Source organism: Petromyzon marinus, chromosome 34, assembly GCF_048934315.1.
Source record: "Petromyzon marinus isolate PM22_M1 ecotype Great Lakes invasive population chromosome 34, UKy_Petmar_22M1.pri1.0, whole genome shotgun sequence".
NCBI classification, from domain to species: domain Eukaryota; kingdom Metazoa; phylum Chordata; class Hyperoartia; order Petromyzontiformes; family Petromyzontidae; genus Petromyzon; species Petromyzon marinus.
Window position 1 is genome coordinate 2,458,347 of NC_133700.1, and position 26,847 is coordinate 2,485,193.

General features: G+C 47.5%; 1 protein-coding gene across 1 annotated transcript in view; it reads left to right on the plus strand.

Moving 5' to 3' along the window:
- Nucleotides 1-919: 919 nt before the first annotated feature.
- Nucleotides 920-26,847, plus strand: part of TSPEAR (thrombospondin type laminin G domain and EAR repeats) — a 52,878-nt gene continuing 26,950 nt past the window's right edge. Inside the window, exons 1-2 of the mRNA XM_032965375.2 lie at nucleotides 920-1,380; nucleotides 14,235-14,503. Of these exons, the coding sequence (XP_032821266.2) occupies nucleotides 1,272-1,380; nucleotides 14,235-14,503 (378 nt within the window). The 5' untranslated portion in view covers nucleotides 920-1,271. The remainder of the gene's footprint in view (nucleotides 1,381-14,234; nucleotides 14,504-26,847) is intronic.

Consider the following 26,847-nt stretch of genomic DNA (forward strand, 5'->3'; position numbering starts at 1 on the left):
CTGTGCTGGGTCTCTCTCACTCACCTGTGCTGGGTCTCTCTCTCTCTCACCTGTGCTGGGTCTCTCTCACTCACCTGTGCTGGGTCTCTCTCTCTCACCTGTGCTGGGTCTCTCTCACTCACCTGTGCTGGGTCTCTCTCTCTCACCTGTGCTGGGTCTCTCTCACTCAGCTGTGCTGGGTCTCTCTCTCTCTCACCTGTGCTGGGTCTCTCTCACTCACCTGTGCTGGGTCTCTCTCTCTCACCTGTGCTGGGTCTCTCTCTCTCTCTCACCTGTGCTGGGTCTCTCTCTCACCTGTGCTGGGTCTCTCTCACTCACCTGTGCTGGGTCTCTCTCTCTCTCTCACCTGTGCTGGGTCTCTCTCACTCACCTGTGCTGGGTCTCTCTCTCTCTCTCAGCTGTGGGTGCGCACACACACACACACTCTCTTTCACCTGTGCTGGGTTTCTCTCTCTCTCACCTGTGCTGGGTCTCTCTCACTCAGCTGTGCTGGGTCTCTCTCACTCAGCTGTGCTGGGTCTCTCTCACTCACCTGTGCTGGGTTTCTCTCTCTCTCACCTGTGCTGGGTCCCTCTCACTCAGCTGTGGGTGCACACACACACACACTATCTCACCTGTGCTGGGTCTCTCTCACTCAGCTGTGGGTGCACACACACACTCTCTCACCTGTGCTGGGTCTCTCTCACTCAGCTGTGCTGGGTCTCTCTCACTCAGCTGTGGGTGCGCACACACACACACACTCTCTCTCTCTCTCACGCCTGTCCCGGGTGCCTCCATCGCCTGGGATCGAACTGGGTGCGCTGGTCACCATCGCACCGCATCCTCGTCGTGTTTGCCGTGCCGGGCCGCGGATCGAGGAAGGAGGTGGCGGGGCGGGGGGGGGGGGGCTCTCGGGGGAAGAAGATGGGGGGTCCCACGCGCGTGATGAGGGTTGCGCACAAGTGAGCCGCACCGCGCCAGTAGCCGCCGGGGATGAGTTGCGCGTCGAGAGTCGAGGCAGATTGCGCGACCCGTGCCATCCTCGGCTCGCCTCCTCTGCTGTGAACTGTGACTTCACCTCCTCGCCACCACCCCCCGCCCCCTCCCGCGAACCCCCGGGCCATGTCTCCCCGCGGGACGGATCGCGCCGGGCGCCCCCAGGGCGCGGACTATTGATGGGAAGCGACGCGCGAGAGTTCTCATTCTTCCGAGGCGCGGATGAGCGAGGCGCGGCTGGCTGCTGCCGCTGCCGCTGCTGCTGCTAAAGAAGAAGAAGAAGGAGCAGCAGCAGCATGGTGGTGCGACCCGCGCCGCGGCCTCCGCTCCTTCTGCTCGTCCTCGTGCTTGCCGCTCCGAACAGAGCCACCGGGTCCTCCGAAGCGAACGGGCACCTCTGCACAGGTGAGTGAAGCGGTGGGGTGAGAGAGAGAGGGGGGGGGGGGGGGGTGGTGGCTCCGGGTCACCACTGCGAACGGCGAGTTTTCAGTTCATGACGGGCGCGCGCTGCGCTCCGCTCGCGTCCGCGTTGAGCTCCTGCGCGAGGCTCCGATGCGGGGTCGCCCTTCCGCGCGTCAGCGAAGCGCCGACGACGCCGGACGTGGAGGCGCAACAACAACAACAACAACTGCAACAACAACAACAACAACAAAGAGGGGCCACTGCCTGGACTGGCGGTGTCATCGAAGGATAAATGCGACGCGAGGCGGTAGGCGATTTCGTCGTAAATAATTGTCGACGGGCGTTCGTGCCCGCCAAGACGTCGCTACGGCTCGCAATAAACGGGACCCACTTGGTGTAATAAGAGGGGGGCCGTTAAAGGAAGCATTAAGATAGGAAATGTAAACAGCGTTTGTGGTGCCGCTACGCGGGGAGGATATTATGTCCACGAACGAGGAAAGGGAAATTGTTCCCCAGACCAGCGGCGTGGGTTCGCGTGGAGATGATGAAAGCTGGAGGTGGTGGGAACACGAGGGGGGGGGGGCTGGGGGCTGGGGGGGGGGCTACCCTCTAGGAGGCTGATCCACAGCGAGACAAGCTCCTCGTCAGATAGACACAGCGAGGTGAGCAGCTCTACGGGAAGACGCAGGCTGACACATTTTTGTCCTTCCCCCGCACCTTTACGATTAGCTAGGGTTGGCTACGTACGGTGCGAAAGAAGTTCAACCTTGACGAGAACCTCGCAGAGATGAGGCAGCAGCAGCAGCAGCAGCGCCGTGATGCTGTCAGCGCGCATCGCCAGATCTCGATCACGTCAGCCGTATCATGATCGTCGTCATCATCATCTCCGTTAAATTCTCTTCTGCATTTTAATTTTCGCTCCAGCGGACGCATCCCGTGCACATCGGCTCGCGGCTGATTCGGGTTCAACGTTACGGGTCACGCGCTCGGACGATGGTGACGGAAGACTGTTCGTCCCCGTGGCGAGATGTTATCTGCCTCGCCTGGTATACAGGAGGTCGTGGGTTCGATATTTGGAGTTTGAATTTTCTCCCCGTGGTCGCGTGGATTTGTATCCGGGTCCTCCGGTTTCCCCCCCCCCCCCCCCCTTTAACTTTAAGAATCAACGTCACGCGTTTAGAGTATTTGGCGGCTATAGATGTACACACGACGATACGCCACTTTGTCGAGCTATCATTCGTTGTGGCCAGATCGCTTCTGAAAAAGAGCTATATATTGCTCAGCGGGCCTTACCTGGTCAAATAACAAAAAAATAGTTTTTATAGAGTGCCGTGCCCGATGAGTTAATGCGCAGTTCTCAAGCCGCTCGATTGCGTGACGGTGCCGGTGGTGCTTTCTCCGGGCACTCTGTATTCGCTCCCCTCGCATCGCGCAAAAAACACTCGTTAATGTAATCGGTCAAACATCAATGTTGGCGTTCTATTATTGCGCGTGACGACAGCAAAACGTTCGGCAGCTAAATGCTCATTTCGAGGTCTGCTGGCCACGCCGAGAGGCCGTCAGAAGTTCGTGTAGTTTTGCTGTTCCTACTCCTCCGTTGATGGAGCGCAAACTACAGTGGTTTGCTAATATTTCCCAAACTTTGGGCTGCACGGCCACAATCACGCTTCCGTGGCTTGTCTTTAAAAGGGATCTCTACGCGTATCTGTTCAACTCTATGTGCCTCTGTGAGTCTTTATGGAGCCTTTGAATCTCGACGTTTGACCGGGTCTCTATGGGCGTCTATGGGTTTGTAGACGTCTCTGTGGGTTTCCTGCAGTACGTGGGCCGTCGTTTGGTTTTCACTGTCGAGTCTCTCAATTCCCGCGAATGATGCGTGGGTGACGGTGCATCCCCTCTCGCCGTGGCCTCACCTCTTACGCCGTTCGTGTCACGCGAGACACAAAACGGTGGCGTCAACGCGATTCTTTGGACAGATATTGCAGCAAGGCTCTCGTGCAAGTGAGCCTTTTAGGCTCTGTAAATCTTCATTATTACGAATTTTTTTTTTTTAGGAACCATCGGGTAATTTCCACTCTCTAGAAGGCGATTGCCCCGCCGTATTGCGGTATAATCTGTGAGAGGCAGGTGGCTTCTGAAAAAAAATTGCTATCCGGGTCAGTGGGCCTTACCTGGTAAGCAACATTAAAAATAAAAACCTCACCAGAGAGACGCATCTCTTGAAATGTCATTTCGCTACAAATCGTCACCGTTCGTTTACTCGTCATATCCAGGGAATGTTTATTTATTGCCACCGTGACAATGCGGGATTGGTAAACTCCTTGTGCAGGCACGTTGATAGTTTACACATCGAGGTGTGTGTGTGTTGTGTGTGTGTTGTGTGTGTTTTTTGTGTGTGTTGTGTGTGCTGTTTGTGTGTGTTGTGTGTGTGTTGTGAGAGTGCAGTGTGTGTGGTGTGTGTGTTGTGAGAGTGTGGCGTGAGTGTGTGTTTTGAGAGTGGGGTGTGTGTATGGTGTGTATGGTGTGTGTGTGGTGTGTGTGTTGTTTGTGTGTGTTGTGTGTGTGTTGTGAGAGTGCAGTGTGTGTGTTGTGTGTGTGTTGTGAGAGTGTGGTGTGTGTGTGTTTTGAGAGTGGGGTGTGTGTGTGGTGTGTGTGTGTGTGTATGGTGTGTGTGTGTTGGAAGAGTGGAGTGTGTGCATGTTGTGTGTGTTTTGAGAGTGCAGTGTGTGTGTGTGTTGTGAGAGTGTGATGTGTGTGTGGTGTGTGTGTTGTGTGTGTGTTGTGAGAGTGCAGTGTGTGTGTGTGTGGTGTGTGTGGTGTGTGTGTTGTGAGAGTGCGGTGTGTGTGTTGTGAAAGTGGGGTGTGTGTGGTGTGTGTGGTGTGTGTATGTGGTGTGTGTGTGGTGTGTGTGTTGTGTGTGTTGTGAGAGTGCGGTGTGTGTGTGTTGTAAAAGTGGGGTGTGTGGTGTGTGTGTTGTGTGTGGTGTGTGTTGTGTGTGTGTGTGTTGTGTGGTGTGTGTGGTGTGTTGTGTGTGTGGTGTGTGTGGTGTGTGTGGTGTGTGTGGTGTGTGTGGGGTGTGTGTGGTGTGTGTGTTGTGTGTGTGGTGTGTGTGGTGTGTGTGTGGTGTGTGTGTGTGGTGTGTGTGGGGTGTGTGTGGTGTGTGTGTTGTGTGTGTTGTGAGAGTGCAGTGTGTGAGTGTGGTGTGTGTGGTGTGTGTGTGGTGTGTGTGGTGTGTGTGTGGTGTGTGTGGTGTGTGTGGTGTGTGTGTGGTGTGGTGTGTGTGTGGTGTGTGTGGTGTGTGTTGTGAGAGTGTGATGTGTGTGTTGTGTGTGTGGTGTGTGAGTGTTGTGTGTGTGTTGTGAGAGTGGTATGTGTGTGTTGTGTGTGTGGTGTGTGTGTGGTGTGTGTGTGTGTGGCGTGTGTGCTGTGTGTGGTGTGTGTGGTGCGTGTGTGTGGTGTGTGTGGTGTGTGTGTGGCGTGTGTGGTGTGTGTGGTGTGTGTGGTGCGTGTGTGTGGTGTGTGATGTGTGTGGTGTGTGTGGTGTGGGTGTGTGTGGTGTGTGTGGTGTGTGATGTGGTGTGTGTGGTGTGTGCGTTGTGTGTGTGGAGTGTGTGGTGTGTGTGGTTCGTGTGTGTGGTGTGTGGTGTGTGTGGTGTGTGTGGTGTGGGTGTGTGTGGTTTGTGTGTGTGGTGTGTGTGATGTGTGTGTGTGGTGAGTGTGGGGTGTGTGGTGTGTGGTGTGTGTGTGGTGTGTGTGTGGTGTGTGTGTGGTGTGTGTGGTGTGTGTGCGTGGTGTGTGTGGTGTGTGTGGTGTGTGTGTGTGGTGTGTGGTGTGTGTGTAGTGTGTTGTGAGAGTGCGGTGTGTGTGTGGTGTGTGTGTGGTGTGTGTCATGTTTGTGTAGTGTGTGTGTGGTGTGTGTGGTGTGTGTGGTATGTGTGGTATGTGTGATGTGTGTGTGTGGTGTGTGTGAAGTGTGTGTGTGTGTGGTGTGTGTGTGGTGTGTGTGGTGTGTGTGCGTGGTGTGTGTGTGTGGTGTGTGTGTGGTGTGTGGTATGTGTGGTGTGTGTGTGTGGTGTGTGTGGTGTGTGTGGTGTGTGTGTAGTGTGTGTGTGGTGTGGTGTGTGTGGTATGTGTGGTGTGTGTGGTGTGTGTGATGTTTGTGTAGTGTGTGTGTGGTGTGTGTGGTGTGTGTGTGTGGTGTGTGTGGTATGTGTGGTGTGTGTGGTGTATGTGTAGTGTGTGTGTGGTGTGTGTGGTATGTGTGGTGTGTGTGTGGTGTGTGTGATGTTTGTGTAGTGTGTGTGTGGTGTGTGTGGTGTGTGTGCAGTGTGTGTGTGTGTGGTGTGTGTGGGGTGTGTGGTGTGTGTGCGTGGTGTGTGTGGTGTGTGTGTAGTGTGTGTGGTGTGTGTGTGGTGTGTGTGGTGTGTGTGCGTGGTGCGTGTGGTGTGTGTGTAGTGTGTTGTGAGAGTGCGTTGCTCTGCGTGAATTCTGTAGCACTACAATTGTCACTGATCCCACAAGGCAGGCAACCATCGTACTCACGCGATAATTATAGGAAATTATATAAGCATAAAAATGTGATTAATTTTTTTTTTTATATTCCGCCAGGATGGGGGATTTGTAGCCGTCTATCTTGCCTTTGAGATGTACACCCTCGTGTCTCCTTCTTGGAAAAAGTCCCCGCTCGTGATCATGCGGATAGCGACCGAATCGCGTGCTGGGCGACAGATCGTGCCAGGAATGACCGCGGCAGTGTCGCTGTTATTGTATTGCAGAGAGCACCGTCGATGGGGGGGGGGGGGGGGGGGGAATAGCACGTCTTATGTCGAGGTGTTATTACATACTCCAAATCAACCTCTGATCGATCTACATCGTTAACGTAGAATTTAAAACCGTTTAACATCTAGGCCCATCGGAATAACCGGCTTGAATTGAGCAGCAGCAGCAGCAGCATTTGATTAAAGACACAAACACCGAGCCGGGTTCGCCCTTCTGCAGCTCATCAGCAGAGTCATGCGCCTTCAATAAATACTGCTGATCTGCCAGTTCTTGTTGGTAGGGGGCACACACACACACACGCTCTCTTTCAACATCGTTGTCCCTTGACTACGGTAAACAACAACAACAACGTTACAGTTTAAAGCAATAGTCGAGCGCCGCAGCAGAGCAATGCCTGCACATGTTCTGCTTGTGGGCGCGTGTGGATGGCCAAGAGGACGGTCGAGCATTAAAAAAATAAAATTGCACCGCTATGCAGAGATAAGGAATGCCAGGTGATCTGTTCCATTGAGTCGGTGTACCCACGAACGCTTCCACCACCACCACCACCACCACGGCGCTCGCTGACGCCTTCCTAAGACGTTGCAAAAGAGCGCGGATCTCATTTTCTCCTCGGCGAATGCGCTTTTTCCCTTCCGTCGGACTTTTGGAGGAGACGTGGAGATGTCCCCACGAGCAGCAGCAGCAGCATCAAAGCGGGGAATTCCCCAGGGAATCTGGGCCATCGGCTCCCTTGCGACAATAACGCCGTTCCGCAGTAACGGGAACCCGAGTGAAGTCACCCGTTGGGGGTTGTTGCCGTCGTGGGTTTTGAACGAGACGTCATCCGTGAGTTTCTCTTCCCGCACGAAGCGAGGTGACGAGTTGGCGAGGCTGCGTGGTGCACGTGGAGAACGCACGTGCCTACCGCCTGACACCAACTCCGCCCGCATGTCAACAACGTGCTGCCACAGGGCGCCACGACTGGCGAGATGTTAACTACCTCGCCTGGTATACAGGAGGTTGTGGGTTCGAACTTGATCCCGACCCTGACGCATGCATGCTGTATATTTGGAGTTTGCGGTGTCTCTCTCCCGGTGGTCGCGTGGATTTTTCCTCGGGTTATGTTTTTTTTTCTTCCCCCCTCCACATTTAGAATCAACATCCGGTTAGAGTTTTTGGCTGATATAAATGTCCGCAGTGGGCGATCATTTGTGGTCAAGTCGCTTCTGAACAGGAGCCACATATAGCTCAGTGGGGCTGCACCTGGTAAAATAAAACAAAAATGTTTCGAGTTTTTAGTTTAGACGTTGGGTCTGTGGTGCGCTGCAGCCCCCAGGGTAACGGGGAGTCCAGGTTCGCCACCCGTCAGTTGCCACCCGTGATGCCATAACACGGGACCACACGAAGGGCTCAGCCATCACCGGTTCAGCGCCAGCAGAACGCGGGCCGCGTGCGTGCGGTTGAGCGTGAGGCCCGCGTGCGAGTTCACTTTCAGCATTACGAATTGCGTCGCAAGGTTTCCGTGCCTCTGCGATGCGGCCAAACGACTTCATGCGATCGTGGACTCGACGCGACGGACAATAATTAATATGCGCGTAAGCTTCCGTTTGCATGCTCTATACATTCACATCAGCAGCTAAACGAACGCGGGGCATACGTTTACACGCAGCAGCGAGGGATCGCCCTTTTATAAGGGCGTCTCGCATAACACACCGCAATCAACTTTTCTCTCGGTTTACGATGATTTAGAGGTAATACCACGAGATGTCACTTTAAAGTGTTTTATGCCACTGGCTGCGGGCCTGCGTGATGCGCGCTGGAGCACCGCCCTTTAATAAGCGTTCGCGTTTTGTGCGCCAATGCTTCTGAGCTCCAAAACCTGTCATGCGAGCTGCCAATAGCGTGGTGGTGGTGGGGGGGGGGGGGGGGTGGAGGGGGGAAGAGCACGCGACACCTGACACGACTCGCTAGTGTGATACTGAAACACACGCACGCACGCACGCGCGCGCGCGCGCATGCAGGCGAGATGTTCGATGCGGCGCTCGCGATATCATCTTCAAAGAGCCGCGCCTCTCCTCCCATGGGAAGACGCGGGCACAGAAGCCAGCCCAGTCCCGCCCCCCCCCCCCCGCCGCTGCCGCCGCCGCCGCCCTGGTTTCTCGGGAAGAAGAAGAAGAAGAAGTGGGAGCAGAAGTAGAAGAAGAAGAAGAAGACGGAGACTAAGACGACGAAGAAGACGACGAAGAAGATGGAGAAGAAGGTGGAGCAGAAGACGACGAAGATGGAGAAGAAAAATAAAGAGCAGATGAAGAAGAAGAAGAAAGGGAAGAAGAACGGCGTTCGCGTGCAGACGACCCGCGTGCCGGGACCCACAAACAACCCCCCCCCCCCCCCGCCGTCGCCACGGGTGCCCTGCGCTAAAGCTGCCATTGGCCATGACCAACGCAAGTCCGCAGCGAAGGCTCGTGGCGTGGTGCATGTGTGTACGGCGAGCACGTTACATCAGGGGTCTGCTTTCAGTCACCGTGTGTGCGCAAACACACACAAAAAAACACAGCGAGTCCTGATTTGGCACGGAGGCGCTCTCCGCAAACAGCACAGACAACCATAACATAGTTTTTTTGTTGGGTTAGATCGCGTAAATGTTTTAATATATTTTAAATAGATTTTAAATATATTTACGCGATCTAACCTTTATTATGGATATTGGTCGCGAAAGCCTACGTGTTAAACACCGACAATGACGCCTCTTCCGCGGTGGCTAAGAGATGTTAACTACCTCGCCTGGTATACAGGAGGTCGTTAGTTCGATCCCGACCCTGACGCCTGCTGCTGTATGTTCAGGAGTTTGTGGTGTCTCTCTCTCTCCCCGTGGTCGCGTGGATTTGTTCCCTCCGGATCCTCCGCTTTTTTCCCCATCCACATTTAGAAACAAAATCTCGCGTTCAGTGTATTTGGCCGTTATAAATGCCCACGCGATAAGCCACTTTGTTAAGCTATCATTTGTGGTGGCCAGGTCGCTTCTGGAAAAAAAGGACGATATACAGCTGGTGACATAAGCAACAAGTATTTGTATACAGTTTTTAGTCTAGTTTTCCGAAGCTTAAGTGGAGGATTCGGGCTTTCAGATCGCATTGAGCATTCGCCTGGGAAAAAAAGCCTCGCGCTCGCTGGTGGAGTTGGAGGTGGTTGTGGGGGAGAGTGTGCCGCGTTATTTCGCCGTTTCAAGATGGAATTTGTGTTTCTACATCGTCCAGGAAAATGTGCAGGGAGATTTTGGCTTCAAAATAAAATGCGGCGAGTCCTGTCCTCTGATGTTATCGTTATTTCAGGAGCGTGAGCGCGATAAGCGGGGTGCGTTCGTCCAGTCGGAGCATTTGCCACGAAAAAGCGAGGAAGCAGTGTTTCTATTAATAATTGAATGCAATCGTAACTTTTTACATGGAATGGCCTCTCGTGAATATTTTTACTCCGTAGTTCTGCAAAAATAAAAAAGGCATTCCCTTTTAGAGTGTGTTTACTGCCAAGACTGTTTTCAATCAAACGGGGAAACCAATCTCATGCGCACAGACACCACACAGACAACAAAGACAAAGATCCCCCGGGTAGCCTTAACAGACTGTTGGGGCAAGTGCTGTTAGCTAGCTGGCACGGTACACGAAGGGGTCGGTGAACAGCACCACGAACGGCCGCCTTTGTCTCTCGAGTGGCGATGTTTACACACCACACCAGGTATTCCATTAGCGCAAATCTAGCTCGGTTCGCTGGGTTCGTAGAGCAGCGCGCTAACCGCTGCACTACCCCACAGACAAACACAGACACGCATGCAAACAGGAACACACAGACACACGCGTGTGCACACGCGGGCACACACACGCACACTAGGCCCTTTGATTCTCCCGGCATCGTGAGTCGCTTTCTAAATATTTCGGTTTGTCTAGTGAACTGTGCGGTGCCCCTGTCTTTTAAGGCTCTAACAACAATAATTAGCCTGCGTTTAAACAAAATAATCTGAGCTGCTGGAGAGGGAAGCAAATATGCCATCGACTCTATTTTTTTTCGCGAATTAAAACAACACAGCATCTCGAATTTACCACGCACCCCTATTTTTTTTATTGCCGTTTTGGCAAGTTTGATCGACGTCAACAGATCGATGTCTTTGGGAACTTAGTGCGACTGGTGCGCGCGTTTTATTGAAACAATGCAGACAGAATGTATTTAACCTGAGCTCCGACGCTTGCGTCTCTGGTATCCGAATCCGAGCCAGCGAGGAGGGGGGAGGAACGGGGCGGGGGGCGGGGGCATCTCCCTAGCAGCGCTTCTCTCCCCGCAATGTTGTGGAGAGGGAGAGAGCGAGAGAGCGAGAGAGGGAGAGCGAAATGGAGTAGGAAGAGAGGGGGCAGAGAGAGAGGAGGGGCAAAGAGGAGGGTAGAGAGAGAGGGAAGGGGTAAGGAGAGTAGAAAAAAAAGAAGAAAAAATATTTTGTTGGGTTTTTCATTTAAAAGGGGGGAGGGGGGAGGGGTTACATAAAGCAAAGCATAAAAAACAAAAAAAATTATGAACGGAGCAAAGTGCCGACTACACCGAGCATCTTATTATTTCCTCTGATCGTAAAATAAAGAAGAAAAGAGAGAGAGAGACAGTAATGAGAGGGGGGAGAGAGAGACGGGGTAGAGAGAGGGGGTATAGAGAGAGGAGGTAGAGAGATAGGAAAGGGGTAAGGCGGAGGAGCAGAGCGTGCTTCTTCATATTGATGTTTGTGTCTACAAAAAAGTAGCACAGAATGCGTAAAATATTTTATTTTAAAATGGGAGGGGGGGGGCACATAAAGCAAAGAAAGGAAAAAAACTAAATGATGAACGAAGCAAAGTTCCGACTAAACCGATCATCTTCTTGATTCCTCTAATCGTGAAAAATACAGCGAGATAGAGAGAAAGCGAGCGAGAGAGAGAGTGAGCGATTGAGAGCAAGTGAGAGCGAGCGAGTGAGCGAGAGAGAGAGAGAAGGAGCGAGATAGAGAGAAAGCGAACGAGCGAGAGCGCGAGAGTGAGCGATTGAGAGCAAGTGAGAGCGAGCGAGTGAGCGAGAGAGAGAGGGAGCGAGAGAGAGAGAGCGAGAGAGAGGGAGCGAGAGCGAGCGATTGAGAGCAAGTGAGAGCGAGTGAGTGAGCGAGAGAGAGCGAGTGAGCGAGAGAGAGCGAGCGAGTGAGAGAGAGAGAGCGAGAGAGAGGGGGCAGAGAGAGAGGGGGGGCGGAGAGGGGGTTGAGAGAGGAGAGGCAGAGCGGGGGATAGAGAGAGAGGGGGGGGCAGAGAGGGGGGTAGAGAGAGAGAGAAGGGGAAAGAAAAAAGAAAAAAATTGTGGGTCTTTCATTTAAAAGGGGGGGGGTTACATAAAGCAAAGCATTAAAAAAAAACGAAATGATGAACGGAGCAAAGTGCCGAATACACCGAGCATCTTCTTGTTTTTTCTGATCGGAAAAAAAGAGAGAGAGGGAGCGAGAGCGAGCGATTGACAGCAAGTGAGAGCGAGCGAGGGAGCGAGAGAGTGAGCGCTCGATGTCCCCTTAGCTCCTGGGCGAGATTCGTGCGAGCTCGCTAGGGGAATGCGTGCGGGGCGCACACAAAAGAGCCGCTGCATTCAGGGATGCCGTGTCAGCGTTCTTCCGCAGACGTATCAATGCGATGAAACAAAAGTGATGTTCAGAAAGACAAATGGCTCGCGGTGAATGGACCTTCCATGTGAAGCGCACCAATAAAAGCGGCGTCCTTTTAAAGCGCCGGCTACGGGTTTGGCTCGGGTTTATCTGGGACCGCGTCCCAGACAATTGTTTTGAATTGAAGAGGACTTTTAATTGCCTCGTAAATTCCCCAACAATCACGCCACGCAGACCCCGCAGGGTCAGAACCACTCGGTTAAAGAAGTCCCCCCCCCCCTTCATTAACATCGTTAACACGGCGACATAAGCCGGTAACGCCATCAAAAGGAACGATGTCAGTGCAAATAAACGCCATCAATGCGGCTATAGTTAATACAGTTTTCCCGGCTTAGGGCACCAGACAAACAAACGTTCTCACTTCATGTTGGACGTTAAATTGAGCGGAGAATCCGACGGACGCTTCGGGCGGCGCGTTATGGAGGAGACGCTCCGCGTTGTACCCCCCCCCCCCCCCGGCAGATGCGTGCAGTAGCAGCATGAGCAGCAGGGTGGCCTTGCCACCGCTGTTCAATGATCTGCAGACACGGCGCATCATCATTCGGCCATTGCCCCTGCGTTTGTGTCGGCGCGTTTCCCAGGCTGCTCTCGGGATAAGCGCGGCCGCGAGCCATTGTTTAGGATGACTGCGCGTGTCAGATAATCACCCTCGGGGGGGGGGGCAGCGTCGACTTGGGGGGCACGCGCATCGCGTTCTCGCTATCCCGTCCGTGTCCCAGGCTGCGCTGATGCTCCGCTGGCGCAGTGGCTCGCAAATCGGCACCACATCCAGTTGGTGAAATTTCAGCGTCGGCGTCTCCTGCGGTGTTGTGCCCCGCCGGTGATGGAATTCGTTGTAGTTGTCGCGGTTGTGATTATGATGATGATCATGCTAATAATAATTATAATATCACAGCGGCAATCCTCAGTCGTTCTTCCCGAATCATCGCAGCGACAATGGAGATGCCAAAAGAGACGTCGTGGTGTGTGTTTCCGCAGCGCGATTAGGGAAGTGACGGCTTCTCATGCGTGGCTGCCAAGATCAGTGCGCTTCATCCCACCAACTGAAATAAATAGAAAGTAGCTATGCCTTTTCTCACTGTGCCTCGTAGCTTCATGAAAATCACAATTCAAAAAAGCAAATAACAACCATTAAGACCCTGATTTCAATTACAATCCCTCGGGAAACCGAATGCTTGGAAGCACAGTGGCCAAAAAAGGCAAGGATTTTACGAGTCTCACCGGACGAATAACATTTAACGGATGAGAGGATCTGCACAATTACAAGCTGGTGAACTGTGACCGGTAAATTATAGCGTGGTACCCAGGTGATTATAAGGGGCAGACAGCCAAAATATTGCACGCTCTTTAATCAAAGGTCTCTTCAGTAGCGTTCGTGATTAAATGTTTAGATATCAGCGCTGCTCTTAGGGTTTTCGGCTTCAGCCAAAAAGGTTTCGGAAAAATGTGTCCGTAAAAGCTTAAATTTATTCTGCACGTGACAGTCGAGGCGTGACCTGCGGATTAATTACGATCACATCTCGCTGTCTGTTTTGTAAACATCACTGCCTGACTTTCCGTGTGGGTTTATGTATACATAGTGGCGTGCATTAATGTTATCTCTGCTCAGTGTAAGTAGATCTGTGCATTAAATATAAGTACCAGCAAAGGCAAAGCATTATGGACAGCAGATAATTATCATATTATAACGACAAGGGGGTATGTGTCGCAGTGTTTGCAAGTCGTTCACGTGCACACTGCGCTACGATGCCAGCGACCTGAGATGGATTCAGGGCGACGGCTATGACATCAGTGGGCGAGTGATATCTCAACCGGTTGTGGGTGCTGTGGCCCCACTTTTTCACCAACCCAGACTGAGCAACATTTGGCGGTGGCGAGATGTTGACCACCTCGCTAGGTCTCCAGGAGGTCGTGGGTTCGAGCCAGACTCTGACGCCTGCTGCTGTATATTTGGAGTTTGCATGTCTCTCTCTCTCCCAGTGGCCGCGTGGATTTTTCTCTGGGCCCTTCGGTTGTTCCATATACATTTAGAATCAACACGCGTTTGGAGTATTTGGTTGCTATACACTTCCACGTGAAAAGCCACTTCGTTGAGCTATCATGTGTGCCCAGGTCGCTTCTGACAAAGGGCTATATAACTCAGTGGACCTTACCTGGTAAAACAAATACGTAATTTTAGTTTAGTATGGTTAAATAATACACTACTGGGAGGTACCTTCGTCTAGCAGTGGATTCGGACGAATGACAAACACTTGGCTGCACCTCCACAACAACACCGCACCTCGGCGCATTCACCCGCGAACGGCTCGCCCGGGGCCTCTGCCCCCACCGAAGCTCTTCCCCAATCCCTCCTCTCCGACCCCCCCCACCCCGCCCCCCCTAGAGCTGGAGCCCCTCGATTTGCTGGCCGAGTCGCTGGCGACGCCGGTGGCAGGCGACCTCCCCCGCGGCGTCACCGTCGTGCAGGAGGGCGGCGTGCGCGGCGCGAGGCTCTCGCCGCGGCGGGCGCCCCACGTGGCCTGGCCGGGCGCCCCCAGGCAGCCCCGCGGTGGACGCCACCTCTCGTTCCCGGCGGCGCGCCTCTTCACGCACTGCCACCGCTTCCCCGAGGAGTTCTCCGTCGTCGTCACGCTGGCGGCGGACACTCGCAAGGTCAAGCACGGTCAGGGGGCTCTCTGGATTCACGGCCGCCCCACGGGGGGGGGGGGGGGGGCTTTTAAGGGGTCGCAGCCCAGAGTCTCTGATTTTGAGCTCCTCCACACCCGCACTCCCCCCCCCCAATTCTCATCCAAAGATACAGAAATGTATGCGTATATAATAATATAATAATGTCAACTTGTAACGCCACCACATAGTATTCGCTCATTCTCGAAGAGGGAGAGAGAGAGAGAAAGCAACTTAGAGGCGTGAGGAGCCACGGACAAGCAGAAAGGCAGTCAGCCACGCGGTGATCCGGCACCAATGATTGCCTAAGCTCTGCGCTCCTCGACATGTGAAGGTGTATTCGGGGAAATTTTAATGAGTGGTTCTCTCTGGAGCTCCCAGGGAGTAGAAAAAAAAGACCTTGCGTGCAAGGAGGGAAACATTCCAATGTGCGGAGTCCACGATTTTGCCGCACTGCCCCCTGACAAGCCACGGGTATATGGCACCTCCTAGTTTAGCAACATTTGTGCGATCCGCTAACCCCCCGCAGTGCTGGCGTACAGGCGCGCCACCACAGCCCGGATATTCCAATGGGCGCTGCTGTGTCGTGGGTGACACGCGATCATGCCGCGCTGTTTCAACTCATGAGACTACGCGCAGCGTCGGGGGGTTTGCCTCTCTCGAGTTTTCGCCACGCACCACTGCGGCGCGATTATCAGCGTTGGCTACGTACGGTGCGAAAGAAGTTCAACATACACACGATGGCAGATGCCCCTCCACCCCCCCCCCCCGCCGCCCAGCGTGCCGTTTGACTATGAATGCCATAGGTGGCATCACCGTGCGTTTAACTAATAGCAACTCCTACCGGTTACGCCACAACAATTTAACGTTAAGTGTTGTTTCTATTAACTTCGATTAATTATTTTTTAAAAATCAAGATAAGTAACTGGATGTGGTTAGGCTTTGGACAGGAGGTGGTGCGGGCACAACAGTCAGGGGAGGGAATTTAATGTACGGCAATACCCCGGTGTACGTCGGGGATGCGTTCCTGTAAAGGTGCCACGACGAATATCGAAACGAGGTGAGACCAAAAGCGTCTTTACAGGGTTGGTAGCGGTGGGTGGTGGAGGAGGAGGAGGCGAAGGCCGAGAGGCGACGGATAACGAGGAAGGAACGGACGGCGTTGACGCTGACAGCGACGTGAGCGTGGAGGTTGAGGCGACGCCAATCACGTGGCGGTGTTAATCATGAAGTGACGACGTATTTGCGAAATCGGGTTGTTACTGTAGAAAGAGCCCCCCCCAACTCTCCCGCCCCACTACCCCAACAATAACACAACAGCCCAGGCCCCCCCCCCCCTCAAACGCAATCCCCCCCGCCCACCCCCTGCACACGGGGCCCTGTGGGAGTCGGGTCTCACTTGAGTTTCCTCCTCCCTCCGATCTTCCAAAGATTCCTCCTGCTCCTCCTTTAACAATCTCTCCATGTTATTGTTCTACTTGGGTTAGATCGCGTAAGATTTACACGATATAACCCGACAGATCCCCCCCCCCCCCCAACGAATCCATTTATTTGGGTGAACGAATGGACATTTCTGAGATGGCTGTCCAAAGGCAAAGATCCCCCGTGTAGCCTTAAACAGACTGTAGGGACAAGTGCTGTCAGCAAGTAGCACCTATTAAAGCCGGCACGGCACACGAGGGGGTGGGTGGCCAACACCACGCCCGGCTGCCTTTGTATCCCCAGCGGCGACGTTTACACATCGCACCGGGTACTCATTTGAGGCTGAGTCGACCTAGGGGAGGCCCAGGACCGGTTCAGATAATCGTCACAGGGTTGTTGACCGTGAGCGGGACTCGAACTCGGGTCGCCGGGTTCGTAGCGCAGCGCTGACCGCTGCACCACCGAGAATCAACTTTCTTGAGCCGCTGCCTCGGATCGACTGCTCAGAATCCATGCAATTTTTTTGGCCTGAGGCTGGCGATCCGCGAATGACCATATATGGGCAAAGACACCGCCCCCTTTCGGACAACGCCACGCCCACTCTATTCCATATATGGGGGGGGCGCACGCGTCTGATGGGTGCTGTGGTCGTGTGTACGAACTAATCGCGTGACTTGGAGCGCGATGAGCGGCGCGTCTCATGTCGCGCACAATAAGCAAGTGTGCTTCACTGCCCCTGGTGGGCCTTTTAGTGCAGCCCTCGGCAGTACACAGCGAGTGAAAACAACCCCCCCTCCCCCCCATCATCATCATGCTGCTGTCACCCCCCCCCCCCCATCATCATCATCGTGCTGCTGTCACCCCCCCCCCCCCCCCCCCATGGATCAACACGTGTGGCGGCCCTCACACACACTCATGTGATTGACGTCTTATCGGCGAAAGTGTTGCCCCACCCCGCCCCCCTCTGGAGATTAGTGAACAACACCGCGCGTTAACAATCACAACATTAACAATGACCAACATCAGTGGAGAAGTCTGGGAATTAACAATCACAACATTAACAATGACCAACATCAGTGAAGAAGTCTGGGAATTAACAATCACAACATTAACAATGACCAACATCAGTGAAGAAGTCTGGGAATTAACAATCACAACATTAACAATGACCAACATCAGTGGAGAAGTCTGGGAATTAACAATCACAACATTAACAATGACCAACATCAGTGGAGAAGTCTGGGAATTAACAATCACAACATTAACAATGACCAACATCAGTGAAGAAGTCTGGGAATTAACAATCACAACATTAACAATGACCAACATCAGTGAAGAAGTCTGGGAATTAACAATCACAACATTAACAATGACCAACATCAGTGGAGAAGTCTGGGAATTAACAATCACAACATTAACAATGACCAACATCAGTGAAGAAATCTGGGAATTAACAATCACAACATTAACAATGACCAACAGCAGTGAAGAAGTCTGGGAATTAACAATCACAACATTAACAATGACCAACATCAGTGGAGAAGTCTGGGAATTAACAATCACAACATTAACAATGACCAACATCAGTGAAGAAGTCTGGGAATTAACAATCACAACATTAACAATGACCAACATCAGTGGAGAAGTCTGGGAATTAACAATCACAACATTAACAATGACCAACATCAGTGAAGAAGTCTGGGAATTAACAATCACAACATTAACAATGACCAACATCAGTGGAGAAGTCTGGGAATTAACAATCACAACATTAACAATGACCAACAGCAGTGAAGAAGTCTGGGAATTAACAATCACAACATTAACAATGACCAACATCAGTGGAGAAGTCTGGGAATTAACAATCACAACATTAACAATGACCAACATCATTGAAGAAGTCTGGGAATTAACAATCACAACATTAACAATGACCAACATCAGTGGAGAAGTCTGGGAATTAACAATCACAACATTAACAATGACCAACATCAGTGAAGAAGTCTGGGAATTAACAATCACAACATTAACAATGACCAACATCAGTGAAGAAGTCTGGGAATTAACAATCACAACATTAACAATGACCAACATCAGTGAAGAAGTTTGGGAATTAACAATCACAACATTAACAATGACCAACATCAGTGAAGAAGTCTGGGAATTAACAATCACAACATTAACAATGACCAACATCAGTGAAGAAGTCTGGGAATTAACAATCACAACATTAACAATGACCAACATCAGTGGAGAAGTCTGGGAATTAACAATCACAACATTAATAATTCACTCAAATTTTCAAGAACACCGGCTAGTTATCAATCACAACATTAACTAAATTAGTCAAGAACAGTGGGAGTTAACAATCACAAAACTAACAAAATTAGTGAACATTGGGCGTTAACAATCACAAAATTAACTATTAACAAAATTAGTGAACATTGGGCGTTAACAATCACAAAATTAACTATTAACAAAATTAGTGAACATTGGGCGTTAACAATCACAAAATTAACTATTAACAAAATTAGTGAACATTGGGCGTTAACAATCACAAAATTAACTATTAACAAAATTAGTGAACATTGGGCGTTAACAATCACAAAATTAACTATTAACAAAATTAGTGAACATTGGGCGTTAACAATCACAAAATTAACTATTAACAAAATTAGTGAACATTGGGCGTTAACAATCACCAAATTAACTATTAACAAAATTAGTGAACATTGGGCGTTAACAATCACAAAATTAACTATTAACAAAATTAGTGAACATTGGGCGTTAACAATCACAAAATTAACTATTAACAAAATTAGTGAACATTGGGCGTTAACAATCACAAAATTAACTATTAACAACATTAGTGAACATTGGGCGTTAACAATCACAAAATTAACTATTAACAAAATTAGTGAACAACATTGGGCGTTAACAATCACAAAATTAACTATTAACAAAATTAGTGAACATTGGGCGTTAACAATCACAAAATTAACTATTAACAAAATTAGTGAACATTGGGCGTTAACAATCACAAAATTAACTATTAACAAAATTAGTGAACAACATTTGGAGTTAACAATCACAAAATTAACTATTAACAAAATTAGTGAACATTGGGCGTTAACAATCACAAAATTAACTATTAACAAAATTAGTGAACATTGGGCGTTAACAATCACAAAATTAACTAATAACAAAATTAGTGAACATTGGGCGTTACCAATCACAAAATTAACTATTAACAACATTAGTGAACATTGGGCGTTAACAATCACAAAATTAACTATTAACAAAATTAGTGAACAACATTTGGAGTTAACAATCACACAATTAACTATTAACAAAATTAGTGAACAATTGGCGTTAACAATCACAAAATTAACTATTAACAAAATTAGTGAACATTGGGCGTTAACAATCACAAAATTAACTATTAACAAAATTAGTGAACATTGGGCGTTAACAATCACAAAATTAACTATTAACAACATTAGTGAACATTGGGCGTTAACAATCACAAAATTAACTATTAACAAAATTAGTGAACAATATTTGGAGTTAACAATCACAAAATTAACTATTAACAAAATTAGTGAACATTGGGCGTTAACAATCACAAAATTAACTATTAACAAAATTAGTGAACATTGGGCGTTAACAATCACAAAATTAACTATTAACAAAATTAGTGAACATTGGGCGTTAACAATCACAAAATTAACTATTAACAAAATTAGTGAACATTGGGCGTTAACAATCACAAAATTAACTATTAACAAAATTAGTGAACATTGGGCGTTAACAATCACAAAATTAACTATTAACAAAATTAGTGAACATTGGGCGTTAACAATCACAAAATTAACTATTAACAAAATTAGTGAACAACATTTGGAGTTAACAATCACAAAATTAACTATTAACAAAATTAGTGAACATTGGGCGTTAACAATCACAAAATTAACTATTAACAAAATTAGTGAACATTGGGCGTTAACAATCACAAAATTAACTAATAACAAAATTAGTGAACATTGGGCGTTACCAATCACAAAATTAACTATTAACAACATTAGTGAACATTGGGCGTTAACAATCACAAAATTAACTATTAACAAAATTAGTGAACAACATTTGGAGTTAACAATCACACAATTAACTATTAACAAAATTAGTGAACAATTGGCGTTAACAATCACAAAATTAACTATTAACAAAATTAGTGAACATTGGGCGTTAACAATCACAAAATTAACTATTAACAAAATTAGTGAACATTGGGCGTTAACAATCACAAAATTAACTATTAACAACATTAGTGAACATTGGGCGTTAACAATCACAAAATTAACTATTAACAAAATTAGTGAACAATATTTGGAGTTAACAATCACAAAATTAACTATTAACAAAATTAGTGAACATTGGGCGTTAACAATCACAAAATTAACTATTAACAAAATTAGTGAACATTGGGCGTTAACAATCACAAAATTAACTATTAACAAAATTAGTGAACATTGGGCGTTAACAATCACAAAATTAACTATTAACAAAATTAATGAACATTGGGCGTTAACAATCACAAAATTAACTATTAACAAAATTAGTGAACATTGGGCGTTAACAATCACAAAATTAACTATTAACAAAATTAGTGAACAACATTTGGAGTTAACAATCACAAAATTAACTATTAACAAAATTAGTGAACATTGGGCGTTAACAATCACAAAATTAACTATTAACAAAATTAGTGAACATTGGGCGTTAACAATCACAAAATTAACTATTAACAAAATTAGTGAACATTGGGCGTTAACAATCACAAAATTAACTATTAACAAAATTAGTGAACATTGGGCGTTAACAATCACAAAATTAACTATTAACAACATTAGTGAACATTGGGCATTAACAATCACAAAATTAACTATTAACAAAATTAGTGAACAACATTTGGAGTTAACAATCACACAATTAACTATTAACAAAATTAGTGAACAATTGGCGTTAACAATCACAAAATTAACTATTAACAAAATTAGTGAACGACATTTGGAGTTAACAATCACAAAATTAACTATTAACAAAATTAGTGAACAACATTTGGAGTTAACAATCACAAAATTAACTATTAACAAAATTAGTCCAGAACTTTGCGCGTTAACAATCACAAAATTAACTATTAACAACATTAGTGAACATTGGGCGTTAACAATCACAAAATTAACTATTACAAAATTAGTGAACAACATTTGGAGTTAACAATCACAAAATTAACTATTAACAAAATTAGTCAAGAACATTGGGCGTTAACAATCACAAAATTAACTATTAACAAAATTAGTCAAGAACATTGGGCGTTAACAATCACACAATTAACTATTAACAAAATTAGTCAAGAACATTGGGCGTTAACAATCACACAATTAACTATTAACAAAATTAGTCAAGAACATTGGGCGTTAACAATCACACAATTAACTATTAACAAAATTAGTCAAGAACATTGGGCGTTAACAATCACACAATTAACTATTAACAAAATTAGTCAAGAACATTGGGCGTTAACAATCACACAATTAACTATTAACAAAATTAGTCAAGAACATTGGGCGTTAACAATCACAAAATTAACTATTAACAAAATTAGTCAAGAACATTGGGCGTTAACAATCACAAAGTTAACTATTAACAAAATTAGTGAACAACATTTGGAGTTAACAATCACAAAATTAACTATTAACAAAATTAGTCAAGAACATTGGGCGTTAACAATCACACAATTAACTATTAACAAAATTAGTCAAGAACATTGGGCGTTAACAATCACACAATTAACTATTAACAAAATTAGTCAAGAACATTGGGCGTTAACAATCACACAATTAACTATTAACAAAATTAGTCAAGAACATTGGGCGTTAACAATCACACAATTAACTATTAACAAAATTAGTCAAGAACATTGGGCGTTAACAATCACACAATTAACTATTAACAAAATTAGTCAAGAACATTGGGCGTTAACAATCACACAATTAACTATTAACAAAATTAGTCAAGAACATTGGGCGTTAACAATCACACAATTAACTATTAACAAAATTAGTCAAGAACATTGGGCGTTAACAATCACACAATTAACTATTAACAAAATTAGTCAAGAACATTGGGCGTTAACAATCACACAATTAACTATTAACAAAATTAGTCAAGAACATTGGGCGTTAACAATCACACAATTAACTATTAACAAAATTAGTCAAGAACATTGGGCGTTAACAATCACACAATTAACTATTAACAAAATTAGTCAAGAACATTGGGCGTTAACAATCACACAATTAACTATTAACAAAATTAGTCAAGAACATTGGGCGTTAACAATCACACAATTAACTATTAACAAAATTAGTCAAGAACATTGGGCGTTAACAATCACACAATTAACTATTAACAAAATTAGTCAAGAACATTGGGCGTTAACAATCACACAATTAACTATTAACAAAATTAGTCAAGAACATTGGGCGTTAACAATCACACAATTAACTATTAACAAAATTAGTCAAGAACATTGGGCGTTAACAATCACACAATTAACTATTAACAAAATTAGTCAAGAACATTGGGCGTTAACAATCACACAATTAACTATTAACAAAATTAGTCAAGAACATTGGGCGTTAACAATCACACAATTAACTATTAACAAAATTAGTCAAGAACATTGGGCGTTAACAATCACAAAATTAACTATTAACAAAATTAGTCAAGAACATTGGGCGTTAACAATCACACAATTAACTATTAAAAAAATTAGTGAACATTGGGCGTTAACAATCACACAATTAACTATTAACAAAATTAGTCAAGAACATTGGGCGTTAACAATCACACAATTAACTATTAACAAAATTAGTCAAGAACATTGGGCGTTAACAATCACACAATTAACTATTAACAAAATTAGTCAAGAACATTGGGCGTTAACAATCACACAATTAACTATTAACAAAATTAGTCAAGAACATTGGGCGTTAACAATCACAAAATTAACTATTAACAAAATTAGTCAAGAACATTGGGCGTTAACAATCACACAATTAACTATTAACAAAATTAGTGAACATTGGGCGTTAACAATCACACAATTAACTATTAACAAAATGAGTCAAGAACATTGGGCGTTAACAATCACACAATTAACTATTAACAAAATTAGTCAAGAACATTGGGCGTTAACAATCACACCGACTCGCCGTCGTGCTCTGCAACAGAATATCGAGAAGCAGCAGCAGGAGCAGCAGCCGTAGAAGCAGCAGCCGCGGTAGAAGCAGAAGCAGCCGTAGAAGCAGCATCAGGAGCCGTAGAAGCAGAAGCAGCAGCAGCAGAAGCAGCAGCAGCAGCCGTAGAAGCAGCAGCATCAGCAGCCGTAGAAGCAGCAGCAGCCCTAGGAGCAGCAGCAGCAGGAGCCGTAGAAGCAGAAGCTGAAGCAGCAGTAGAAGCAGCAGCAGCAGCCGTAGATGCAGCAGCAGCAGAAGCAGCAGCCGTAGAAGCAGCAGCCGTAGAAGCAGCAGCAGCAGCAGAAGCAGCAGCAGAAGCAGCAGCAGCAGAAGCAGCAGCAGCCGTAGAAGCAGCAGCAGCCCTAGGAGCAGCAGCAGCAGAAGCAGCAGCAGCAGCCGTAGAAGCAGCAGAAGCAGCAGCAGCCATAGAAGCAGCAGCAACGCGCCGCTTTCTCGACAGTGATAGCCGCAACTCTGCATCATCCAACTCGAGCACCGCCTCCGATGGGTCGCGTGTGATGTGCCCCCCCCCCCTCACTCACTTCACACAGCCCCCCCCCCCCCTCTCAGCTGTGTCAGTCCCACTGCAGGACGGGGGCTTTCAACCACACCGGGCGGGTTACGTGCGTTGAACGTTCAACTTCTTTTGCACCGCACGTGGCCGGCCGGTGCTAATGGGAGGTGCGGGGGGAAGGGCATTACACCAGTCGCAAAAAAAAGCGGGTTGTTGAAGAAATGAAATTTGAACCTACGACACGCTCACTACGATATTACACTCACTACCACACACTACTACTGCATGTATGTATGTTGAACTACTTTCGCACTAAATTTTGATTTAAAGCTTTCGTGACTGCAGGGAGTCACATTCTTGGTTCTTTCGGTAAAGTCACGTAGAAGGGAAACAATGAAATAAAAAAATATAAAACAATAAAATTATCACGACGTTTCGACTGCAACACAAGCAATCATCATCAGGTGTGAAAACCACAGCAAGAAAATTTGAAACTGTATGTAGCCAACCGTTCTAATTGGAGCTTCGCGGGTAGAACCGCAGACTCAACGCAAAAAGCAGTTAAAAAGAAATGAGTTTTAAATCTAGAGCGTATACACTGTGTATAGACAAATACAAAGATCTCGCCGTATATCCGTTACAGACTATTGTTACGGAGTAGCACCTATGAAGGCCGCCACGGCATATAGAATCAGAACCTTTATTTCAGACTGTACGAGGAATCGGATGAGCTATGAAGCTCTTTTTCACAGATGTCCAGCATGGGCAGGGTCAGCAAAGTAACATCAACAACAAACACAACACACACAAAAAAACACGATAGGAGTTCAAAATTGAGAAAATGATAGACAATGGAAGTCATGGAGGTTCTCTAGCCATACTTCACCACGCGGGGAGCATGAAAGCACAGCACAGCAATACTTCTTGCAGCACTGCTCACCGCTAGCCTTGAACGTTAACCCCAAAATCACCATCCACAGGATAAGCGCCCGCTCTGCGTAATACAACAAGAACGTAATCTTTCACAAAATTACTTCCGGCCAGGTATGGAACAAACTCACTCACCCAGCTCGGCCTTTACTATCAACTTACTTTTTTCAAATTTCACCAGGTAAGGCCCACTGGTGCCTAAATAGATCCTTTTTCAGAAGTAATCTGGCCACAAATGATAGCTAAAAGAAGTGACCTTATCGCCTGGAAATGTATAGCAACCAAATATTCTCGACGCATGTTTATAATATTTGGCGGAAAACCCAGAGAAAAATCTACGTGACCACAGGGAGAGAGACACGGGAATTCCAAATATACAGTAGCATGGTTCGGGATCAAACCCACGGACCTCCTGTATACCAAGCGAGGTAGTTAACATTTCTTAGCCACCGTGATGGCGATGAGAGACGCAAACTCCAAATATACAGCAGCCAGGCATCATCAGGGTGTCGGGGTCGAACCCACGAACCTCCTGTATACCGGGCGAGGTAGTTAACATCTCGTCACTGTGGCCCCCTTAGGGGCCATCCGTTTAGTACGTACGAATGGAGGGGGGGGGGGTTAACCCAAATGCGTACGCTTGCGTATGGGGTGTCTACTGACAATGTACGTACGCATAGGAAACGGGGGGAGTGGGGGGGGGCTGAAGCCTCGATAATAATTTGCCTACATTGGCCTTTCAAATGAGCCGCAGTTCAGTTTCTTCAGCTGTCATTACAACAAGTACTACCGGTACAAGTGGGACTGTGGGAGAAGTCACACTTTGTGTGCCACCGTACCCCTGACTGCAGCTATCACGCAGCTCAGCAAAATGAGTGGACAAGATACGCAATTTAATTCTTTAATGCAGCCGGCGGTGGGCTATCTGTTTGCTTAAACACGTTAATACTATTAACTCTTGATGATTTCTGCGTGGATTAAATATCGGCCGTTCTATAGGATTTGGGGGGGGGGGGTGTTAAAAGTTCGCGTGCGTACAGGGGGGGGGGGGTGGGGAGGGGTCAAGTTTTGACAGATTTCTGCGTACCTGCTAAATGAATGGCCCCCTACTCCGCCATGTGTCGCCTATCGTTGTCTGTGAGCTTCCGCACTCAGTAGCACCCCGAGCACGATCGGCAACAACGGGGACCAACACGAGTCCCAGCGATCCCAATTTAGTTTACGTGGGCATCTTCTCTTTCTCTCACTCTAACAAATGTGTCGTTAAACCCGCCACCACCCGACAAAGCCAATTAGTAAGGTTTGCCACGTAAACAGAACGTGCCAAATTAGTCACGGCTTCAGCACAACGGTGGTGTTGGAGAGTAAATCTCTCCGCTCGCTCCAGCAATCCCGTGCGAATGTCATGGCTTCTTAAGGACACGCATTAGGAGTGGATGATAAATGGGGACGTGTAAATGTTTTTTTTGAACACCAATAAACATCTCCGCAACCTCGATTGCCCATTCATTAGTGAGATACTTACAGGCACTACGAGAATACGCTCAAGTCCTGCATGGCATTGTATCACATTTCCACTGTACGTATTTACTTTCATTGCCTCGTAAGTGGAATTGTAAAAACAACTCCACCCCCGTGTTCCATCAAGCACGGCCATACGATAGTCGCTAAGAGTTGGTCTCATTTAACCGGCGAGACGGAGGAAGACGCACACCCATATCTGCAAATCCGCCTACTTCAGTCTTGTTTTCCTAAAAATATATGCCGGGGATTATATTGTCCGTTTATTGCTGGTCCAGAAGATAAATGCAAAGAAAGATAGCTCTCTCAAATAGCCCTCACGTACTCCATTATGTGTGTGTGTGTGTTTAAAGTGCACTCTCCTATATTTAATAACCTCGGCGCTGCAGGGGGCTTTGGCTGAGTTGGGAGACTCGCTGGCGCGGATCCGCACACAGGCGCCCTTCGTGTTTGCGCTGCCCCACTGACTCGTTCCACGTCGAGTCCTGGCGATTACTCGCGCAAACAAAGACAAAGATACCCCGCGTAGCCTGTGACAGACTGGTGAGGGCAAGTGCTGTTAGCGAGTAGCACCTGTGAAGGCCGGTTCCACGACCGACAGCCTTTGTCTCCACAGTGGAGATTTTTTTTACACACCGCACCAG